The 10019-nt window shown below is 52.7% G+C and overlaps 2 protein-coding genes across 2 annotated transcripts; one reads left to right on the forward strand and one right to left on the reverse strand.

Annotated features, from left to right (window-relative positions):
* Nucleotides 1-321: 321 nt before the first annotated feature.
* Nucleotides 322-5220, reverse strand: mettl3 (methyltransferase like 3; the record flags this gene model as incomplete). Its single annotated transcript, XM_084490771.1, is given in 6 exon segments — nt 322-535; nt 2084-2178; nt 2180-2260; nt 3049-3534; nt 3873-4063; nt 5026-5220. Coding segments are annotated over 6 exon segments (1176 nt in total), but the record flags the coding sequence as incomplete, so codon positions are not given.
* A 256-nt stretch (nt 5221-5476) lies between these two features.
* LOC311375709 (tetratricopeptide repeat protein 5-like) lies at nt 5477-9547 on the forward strand (the record flags this gene model as incomplete). The annotated part of the gene is made up of 7 exons (XM_084490772.1): nt 5477-5793; nt 6145-6277; nt 6864-7075; nt 7762-7912; nt 8004-8095; nt 8454-8657; nt 9204-9547. Coding segments are annotated over exons 1-7 (1181 nt in total), but the record flags the coding sequence as incomplete, so codon positions are not given.
* Between the last annotated feature and the right edge of the window lie 472 nt (nt 9548-10019).

Below are 10019 nucleotides of genomic sequence, written 5' to 3' on the forward strand. Positions count from 1 at the left end.
CCCTGAGTGAGACACTAACTGCTCTTGACAAGCTGGCACACGTTCACACCCCGACAGAGGAGTCAGCCACGCAGGGCGACAGCCAGCGGGTCAGGAGCAGTCAGGGTGAGGCGTCTCGCTCAGGGACACCTCCACACTCCGCTAGGAGGAGGAGGAGCCGGGGATCCAACCAGCGACCTTCTGGTTACCAGCCGACCCGCTCTACCTCCTGAGCCACGAGCCGTTATTCAACCCTCACAGAGTTTGGGCGTGTTTGTTTCAGTGATTGACTTCTTAAATGAATAAGAGGGAAGGCCCCGGAGGGTTAGGGGCTAGGCTCACCTGCGAGGGGAACAGCTTGCCCACGTTGCTGTCGGGGTCGTCGGGGTGCAGGCCCAGCTCGGCGGCCCCGCCCTGGGGCCCCAGCAGCCCGCCCTCCGTCTCGGGGGGGCTGTCGATCTCGTAGTGGACGTACTTGCAGGTGTCCATGTGGAAGCAGGTGTTGAGGAAGGAGCAGTCGCCAAGACTCTCATCTGTGTGCTTGTTGATGATACGCCTGATGGGAGGAGAGGAGAGAGGAGAGGAGAGGAAGAGAGGAGAGAGGAGAAGAGAGGAGAGGAGAGGAAGAGAGGAGAGGAGAGGAGGAGAGGAAGAGAGGAGAGGAGAGAGGAGAGAGGAGAGGAGGAGAGAGGAGAGAGGAGAGAGGAAGAGAAGAGAGGAGGAGAGGAAGAGAAGAGGAGAGAGGAGAGGAGAGGAAGAGAAGAGAGGAGAGGAGAGGAAGAGAAGAGAGGAGAGGAGAGGAAGAGAGGAGAGGAAAAAAAAGGAGAGGAGAGGAAGGAGAGGAGAGGAGTGGAGAGGCCAATAAAAACATGTTTACTACATAAACACCATTGATGAAGTTACAACATCAATTATAGCTGCTGCGCAGCAATGGGTCGGGTCCGGGATAATTTTGGCAAATTCTGAGCAACAAACAGGAGAATAGGAAGACAGGACAGTTGACCTTATAATGTTCAATTTGCACCAGTTGAGGATTGAACCCACAACCTCTGGAACCAAAGACCATTGTCTATCGCACTGAGCTAATTGGCTAATTGGCAAGTGGCGTTTCAACAGTGGCTTCACAAATTGAGTAAGCCATTCACTGTCGTGCAGTCAAAATTTCAGAAATTCAGTCATCTAAACAAAAATCTGATAATACATAAATTGCATCTTGACAGCATGGAAATGTTGGTGATTTGTTTTTAATGATAAGTGTTTTGCTTCATAAGAGAAAATATGATGTTTAAAAATTCCACTCTCACATTGGCTGCAGTTGTTCCCATGAGAGCAGAATTCAAAATGTTCTCAAAAATTCAGTTTTTGAGATAAAATTCTGATATTTGCCAAACTTCATCAACCATGACTCCAGAATATTCTCAATTTTTTTCAGGAAGATTGAAAATGTATTTATCAAGAATTTGATGGTATACGTTTACAGTACTGTTTACAGTCATACGTTTTCATGCACTGTAGGATCAATTTTTGCTTAATCAAAAATCCGAGAAACAAGTTTTGTTGAGGACGGTCTGGAGATGCTCTGTACCAAGTTTGGTGACAATTGAGCAAAAATTGTGGAGGAGATACATTTTAAAAGTTTTACAGTTATTGAAAAAAACAGAGTGATGGACTTCATAATTTGTCAATGAGTTTAAGTGGACTAAAGTTTCAGCAGTATTGAGGCTACATTGTGGTGAAGTTTCAACACTGTAGCATCTACCGTTGGTTTGGTAGGAATTTTTTAAGTTTTAAATTTAAACGCTTATTGTGCCCCCCCTAGGAGGGGGGGGCACATGTCCTTGGAGTTGAGTGAATCTGGCATGGGACTGGACCTTTGTGCAAAGTTTGGTGAGTTTTCACCCATGGGAAGTATGACTTCCTTGGAAGAAGAAAGAAGAAGAAGAAGAAGAAGAAGAAGAAGAAAGAAGTCCTAGGAATACAATAGGTTCCCGGCAGCTTAGCTGCCCGGACCCTAATAAAGGGCTGCATAGTGAGCTTCATCGACGGACAGACTGACAGACAGACGGGGGACAGACAGACGGGGGGTGGGGGGGGGGACACTGACCGGAAGTGCAGCTTGGTGCAGGGCTGGGGGGCGTAGCCGGAGCGCATGCACTCCTCCTTGGTCCCGAAGTCGCAGAACTCCTGGACCTGAGCGCGGGCCGCGGGAACGGAACTTCTCCACGATGGACTGCTCCTTGGCCGTGCTGGTGTTGAGCAGCTCCAGGATCTCCCTGCTCACCTACACACACAGTGGGTGAGTGAGTGGGTGAGTGAGTGAGTGAGTGAGTGAGTGAGTGAGTGAGTGAGTGAGTGAGTGAGTGAGTGAGTGAGTGAGTGAGTGAGTGAGTGAGTGAGTCCATGTTTCCTTCACCCCACGTTGTTTTGGCTGTTGTAACACATGAGCATAAAACTAGCATTGAGTGCTAAAAGATAAGACCATAAATAGTAGTTATAGATTCCCTTAAGTAATAAGTAATAGTAGTAATATAGATTCCCTTAACATAATGGTTAAAATGTAAAGGTAAAGCTGAATCTAAACTTTATCAACAGTAGAGAAAACATACTGACTGTACGGGCAGAGCTGCCGTGACCATCTTCATCGTCACCCCCCCCCCCCACCCCCCCATCATTTCACATCGTCATCATCACCCCCCCATCATCACCATCATCATCATGACCCCCCCATCCTTTCACATCATGATGATGATGATGATCATGATGATGATCATGATGACGGTGGTCCTCCTCACCTTCTTGCTCTGCTGCTCCTTGGTGGACTGCTGGTTCAGCAGGCTCTCTATCTCTATCTCTATCTCTATCTCTATCATGATGACGGTGGTCCTCCTCACCTTCTTGCTCTGCTGCTCCTTGGTGGACTGCTGGTTCAGCAGGCTCTCTATCTCTATCTCTATCATGATGACGGTGGTCCTCCTCACCTTCTTGCTCTGCTGCTCCTTGGTGGACTGCTGGTTCAGCAGGCTCTATCTCTATCTCTATCTCTATCATGATGACGGTGGTCCTCCTCACCTTCTTGCTCTGCTGCTCCTTGGTGGACTGCTGGTTCAGCAGGCTCTCTATCTCCATGTCCAGGTGGGACGACGGCCCCTTCCCCGCCCGGCTCTTCTTGTCCGCCCCACCCCCCGAGGACCCGCCCGCCATCTGCAGCGAGGAGGGGGCGGGGGCCAGGGAGATGGAGGAGGTGTGCGGCGGCGAGGGCGGGGCCGGGAGCGCCGGCGAGGAGCCGGGGGGCCGCTTGAGGTGCGCCGGGTCCTCGGCCTTCCTCTTGACGCCGCCGGCGCCGCGCTGGGCCGCGCCCGCCGGGCCCGTCATGGCCCAGAGCTTGGTGTGGTCCACGGAGATGACCAGCGTGGAGGAGGAGGAGGAGGAGGAGGAGGAGGAGGTGCTGGAGGAGGAGGAGGAGCCCAGCGAGGGCTGCCGCACCTCGATCAGCTCCTGGGCGGAGAACTTGAGGAGCAGGCTCTGGATGCAGCTGTGGGTGACCGGGGCGTCGGCCTGTCCACGTGGAAGACAGAACAGCATGAGGACCTCTGGGTCAGAGCTAGTGACCCACCGATACATCCGCCCATAATCGGGTTCTTTACGTGCATCGGCAGAGTTTTTTCGCCATTTTTAATTTTTTCCCAGCATGAGTTACAGACAGTTTAATAAATGTTCCTTTTTTAAATTGAGACTTGAAACATTTGTTATGGGCATTGTGTCATTTTTTATGTTGTCAATTGAGCGAGCAAAAGCAGTATCGGCTCAAGAATATCGGTCATGGGCTAAGGCTGATGAAAGTAAATCCATATCGGTGGATCCCTGATCAGAAGAACAGATCTCAACGCTCTTACACTGCTGAGGTCGGCGGTGATGGACAGGGACTCTGTGGGCAGGGACAGGCTGAGGTCCGACAGGTATCCCAGCAGCCTCTTCTCCAGCTCGGGGTCGGGGGGCCGCTGGCTGCCCCCCCCCAGGGGGCCGGGGGCGGCGGGGGCGGGGCTGTCGCTCCGGGCCGCGGCGCCCTCACCGCTCGCTCCGGCCTCTGACACACGTCACATGAGTCACACGTCACATGAGTCACATGAATCACTCGTCACATGAATCACACGTTACATGAATCACACGTCACATGAGTCACAGGTTACATGAATCACACGTCACATGAATCACACGTCACATGAATCACACATGAATCACACGTCACATGAATCACACGTCACATGAATCACACGTTACATGAATCACACGTCACATGAATCACACGTTACATGAATCACACGTTACATGAATCACACGTCACATGAGTCACACGTCACATGAATCACACGTCACATGTTACATGAATCACAGGTCACATGAGACACACGTTACATGAATCACACGTCACATGAGACACAGGTTACATGAATCACACGTTACATGAATCACACGTTCCATGAATCACACGTTACATGAATCACACGTTACATGAATCACACGTTACATGAATCACACGTTACATGAATCACACGTTACATTTGACCCCGGGACTTATGGAGAGCAGGACAGTGATTGATAAATAAAAGCGCTGTTATTGATCAGTAAACAGCAGTAGTCTACAGCAGTCTACGTTCCCAGTATGCACTTCTCCCTTCTGATTCATTATCTCTGTTCTCTGTCTGTTCCAGCGTGTTGCGGTGACTGCGACCAGATACTTGGACTCTCCTCTCGGTTTAACAGCCGGCCCCCCATCACCCGTTTATAATGTTCTGCCTGTATGGCGCGCAAATACTCTGCAGACCATCCCTGGAAGGAGGGATCCCCCACTCTGCGTTCCTTATCAAGATCCGTGTGTGTGTGTGTGTGTGTGTGTGTGTGTGTGTGTGTGTGTGTGTGTGTGTGTGACAAATACAATACAATTGAATTGAGGAGGCCCCAGGATATCACCACATGACGTATTGAGAGCAGGAGAGTGGTTCATAAATAAAGGGGCTGTTATTGATCAGTGTATACGAGTCTCCTCACCGCCTCCCGCCCCGAGCTGCCCCGGGTCCCTCCGCCGCCGCTGCACCCTCTCTCGCAGCGAGTCCAGCTGCTTCTTGTGCGCCTGGATGTTGCTCCATGTGTCCGACATCCCGACCGGGCATCAAGGTTTTAATAACAGTACTGGACGACACCGGGAAGACGGTTGTTGTTGCCTGTAGGTTTACAAGCCGCAACCCGCCCGAGGAAGAATGGATGTGCGGTGCGACCGTCAAACACGTCCTACCGGAACACCAGGACTAAGGTTCCTACATGATCATTTTTTGGTTCCTCCCCCTTTGACGCACCTGAACGGATTATATTGTTATTTATATTATATTTATACCACGTACATCGTTCACACTGGGTGTTTCACGTTATTACTTCACATTACGAAGCCAGATGGAGTGGTTTGTAAAGCGGAACATAATGACGGACGGAACTATTACGCGGAGGGACACACATGTGGACTTCCGCTTCAGCCCATCGCTCGGACGACAGATCATCCGGCCGTCAGACGTCCACCTCTCCCTCCTCCGGTGTCTACAGAGCTGTCTGAGGGCGATGGGTTCGTTTGAACCTCTGTAGGACGTCACGCTGAGCGGGATCTGAACGCATGACCCGCGGCGCGCTGCTCTAGGCTCCCTTTGTTCCTGCAGGTGTTCTGGTCCAGTCCTCCTCCTCCTCTCCTCCTCCTCTTCATCCTCCTCTCCCAGCAGCCGAAACATGGCGGAGCCCACCCCGGACCAGGAGGAGCTGCTCTCCCTGAAGGTGATCCCCCCCCCCCCTCACCTCACCGATACGAGACGCGTGTGCAGACTGGTCGGTTTTATGTTGGATGCAGCGTCTGATTTGTTGTGTGGTGCTGCATCGTTTCACCTTTAACAACCGCATCACAACCCTCCTGTCCATCAGACGTGTTGTCTTGGTTTTACTCACTTGAGGCCTGACCAGAGCGGTTAGTTTATCTGTGTGTGCCTAGACCGCTTTGTATCAGAGTCGTCTTAACGTCCTCATTGAGACCCCACCCATCCCCGCCGACCCCACCCCTTCCATCACCTTCCTCAAGCCGGTGTCCTCTCTTTCTCTGAACAACGCGTTGTTTGCTCCTGCCCCCCACAGGAGCTGGTGGACGAGGTTTATAAATTCCGAGATTGTTATTTCGAGACTCACAGCGAGAGCGAGGCGGGGAAGAAGCAGGGCGAGGTGGCGCAGAGGATGAGACGGGCCCTCCAGACGCTGGAGGAGAAAGAAGGTAAGTCAGTCACTACTCTGCTACGCCATCAAACACAGCATCACCCACACCTGGACCAGAGAGGGCCTGTTTCAGACCGGATGATGATAGGAGGGGGCAATGTGGCTCAGGAGGTGGAGTGGGGAGGCTGGTCACCGGGAGTTTGCTGGTTCGATTCCCCGGCTCCTCCTCCTAGTTTGAGTGTGGAGGTGTCCCCTGAGCGAGACGCCTCACCCTGACTGCTCCTGACCCGCTGGCTGTCGCCCTGCGTGGCTGACTCCGCCGTCGGGGTGTGAACGAATGGATGGAATGTTGGGCGAAATTGTACAGCGCTTATTTATTTATTTTTTACCAGTATTGAGCGGCCACTGGTTAGAAAGGCGCCCTATAAATGCAGTCAGTTTACCAGTTCAGTTCACCGAGTCAATATTGTCATGTCGGTGATGTCTCATGTCACCTGTCCCAGACACGGGTTTGATTCCGACGTTCCTTCCTCTCTTCGCTGTCCCGGCCGCAAAAAAAAACAAACACAAAATAAAGGGAGAAAGACGTAACATAAATGTATAATAACAACAACCCACCTGATTGCTGTGGCTGTCCCGCCCAGAGCGCTTCAAACACAAGGCGGAGTTCCTGCTGCAGAAGGGCCGCTGTCTGAACGTGGCCCCGGAGTTCAGCGGGCCGGCCGAGGAGAGCCTGTCCCGCGCCGTGAAGCTGGAGCCCGGCCTGGTGGAGGGCTGGAACACGCTGGGGGAGCAGTACTGGAAGAAGGCCGACCTGGTGGCCGCCAGGAACTGCTTCACCGGGGCGCTGCAGCAGGTGGGGGTCACATGACGCTCACACGGGTCACATGACGCTCACACGGGTCACATGACGCTCACACGGGTCACATGGCGCTCACACGGGTCACATGACGCTCACACAGGAAGTAAGATGACGTGTCTTAAAAAAAATGTATGTTCAAATGTATGTCCAATGTTATTGACCATTGATTCGCCATTAATCCCCCCCAGAGTAAGAACAAGGTGTCTCTCTCTCTCTCCAGAGTAAGAACAAGGTCTCTCTCTCTCTCCCTCCAGAGTAAGAACAAGGTCTCTCTCTCTCTCTCTCCAGAGTAAGAACAAGGTCTCTCTCTCTCTCCCTCCAGAGTAAGAACAAGGTCTCTCTCTCTCTCTCTCCAGAGTAAGAACAAGGTCTCTCTCTCTCTCTCTCTCTCCAGAGTAAGAACAAGGTCTCTCTCTCTCTCTCTCTCTCTCTCCAGAGTAAGAACAAGGTCTCTCTCTCTCTCCCTCCAGAGTAAGAACAAGGTCTCTCTCTCTCTCCCTCCAGAGTAAGAACAAGGTCTCTCTCTCTCTCTCTCCAGAGTAAGAACAAGGTCTCTCTCTCTCTCCCTCCAGAGTAAGAACAAGGTCTCTCTCTCTCTCTCTCCAGAGTAAGAACAAGGTCTCTCTCTCTCTCTCTCTCTCTCCAGAGTAAGAACAAGGTCTCTCTCTCTCTCTCTCCAGAGTAAGAACAAGGTGTCCCTGAGGAACCTGTCCATGGTGCTGCGCCAGCTGCCCCCGGGGCCCGGTGAGGAGCAGGGGAAGCGGGTGATGGAGAGCGTGGACATGGCGCGGCAGGCCGTGCAGATGGACGTCACCGACGGGACCTCCTGGTGTGAGTAGTCCCGGCCGGTTCACACACCCGGACTCTGACAGAGCCCGTACACAACCTTCAGCCAAGCTTCATCCCTCGTTTCCTTTAACAGACATCCTGGGTAACGCCTATGTGTCGCTGTTCTTCACCTGCGGACAGAACCCACAGATGTCCCAGCAAGCCCTGAGTGCCTACGCACAGTCTGTAAGTACCAAGCCCTGAGTGACTACTCACAGTCTGTAAGTACCAAGCACTGAGTGACTACTCACAGTCTGTAAGTACCAAACCCTGAGTGACTACTCACAGTCTGTAAGTACCAAACACTGAGTGACTACTCACAGTCTGTAAGTACCAAGCCCTGAGTGACTACTCACAGTCTGTAAGTACCAAGCCCTGAGTGACTACTCACAGTCTGTAAGTACCAAGCCCTGAGTGACTACTCACAGTCTGTAAGTACCAAACACTGAGTGACTACTCACAGTCTGTAAGTACCAAATCAGTGGCCATGTGATGAACACAATCTGACCCCTGACCTTTGACCCCCTGACCTCTGGGTCGGCAGGAGAAGGTGGACCGCATGGCCTCCTCCTACCCCGAGCTGCACTTCAACCGCGCCACGCTGTTCCAGTACGAGGAGATGTTCGGCTCGGCGCTGGGCGGCTACGCCCGGGCGGCCGCGCTGGACCCCGGGTGGGCGGAGCCTCCGGAGCGGGAACGCCAGCTGCTGGAGTACCTGGGGAAGGTCACGGAGCTCATGGAGAACAAGGTGAGACTGGCCCCGCCCCCCCGCACACACACACCTGTTCACCAGGTGAGCACTAATGCTCTCTCCAATGCCCAAGACTAACTTCTCCTCAGGGAGACAATAAAGGCTTATCTTATCTTATCTTATCTTATCTTCATGGCAGTGTCATTAGTGCGGCCATTAGTGGAAAACATCCGGGTGGTTAGAGTATAAACGCATAAACATATGCTCTAACCCACCAGATGTTTTTCTGTTGTAGCAGTCAAAGGCGAAGGAACATCTGATCCCTCTGGCGGTGTTAAAGTTTGAACAGTGCTCTTAAAGAACTACATTTCTCCATTCAACATTTGCTACATTATCAGCCAACTACTTTTTGTGTTTGTATATTTTCTACTTGTATTTCATTATTATTTCCATTATCTTGAGCAGAGCAATGGTAACAGAAAAAGAAACGGATAAAGTAATGTGTGTCAGTGCAACGGCGCTAGGGCTTGCACCGCCAACCCGCGGCCGCTAGGGGGCGGCAGAGCGCCGTGTCTGAAGACGTCCCCGCTCTTACCTCCGCAGGGGAAGGTGAAGGCGCGGCGGTTGCGGACCATGCTGTCCAGCCTCAGCACCTCCTCCCTGGGGCCCTGCTCCTCCCCTCAGTTCCGGTCCCCCGCGGGCCGCGTGGGGAGCCTGGAGCCCCGAACGCTGGCCTCCCTCGCCCACGGCCCCAACGCGGGGACGGCCGCGCTGGGGAAGGTGGTGTTCAGCCTGGCGCCCGACGACCGCATGGCCTTGTGGGTAGTGAGACTCGGTACTGCGGTACCCGAGTGTCTCCTTTTGACCGATGACCACGTTCCTGTACTGTACTTTTCTGTTACTGTATTTGAAGCTGACACCTTATTGGTTTATGTTCCACCTGAAAGGTTACGTTTAGTGTGAACTACTTTCACTGTTTCTCATACAGTGACGTGATAAGTAGAATTTATCTCAAACTGGATAATACATTCTATCAAAACTAGTCGGCTCAACAAAATACAAGTCGCCGTTGAATCAAAGTTATTTAGTTTGATGCGACTGCTTGATAAGTCTACTACCTGATACTACTACTCTGTCCCAGTACTACTGCAAGAAGAATAACACGCACTGCTGTCATCGTGTACACATGCTTACGTAGCATCTCTCCCCCCCCCCCCCCCCCCCCCCCCCCCGGTCTCCCTCTCCCCCCCCCCCTGGTCTCTCTCCCTCCCCCTCCCCCTGGTCTCTCTCCCCCCTGGTCTCCCTCTCCCTCTCCCCCTGGTCTCCCTCTCTCCCTCCCCCTGGTCTCTCTCTCTCCCCCTGGTCTCTCTCCCCCTGGTCTCCCTCTCCCCCCCCCCCTGGTCTCTCTCTCCCTCCCCC

The sequence above is a fragment of the Micromesistius poutassou genome (assembly GCF_964030765.1).
Source record: "Micromesistius poutassou genome assembly, contig: SCAFFOLD_1740, whole genome shotgun sequence".
NCBI lineage: Eukaryota > Metazoa > Chordata > Actinopteri > Gadiformes > Gadidae > Micromesistius > Micromesistius poutassou.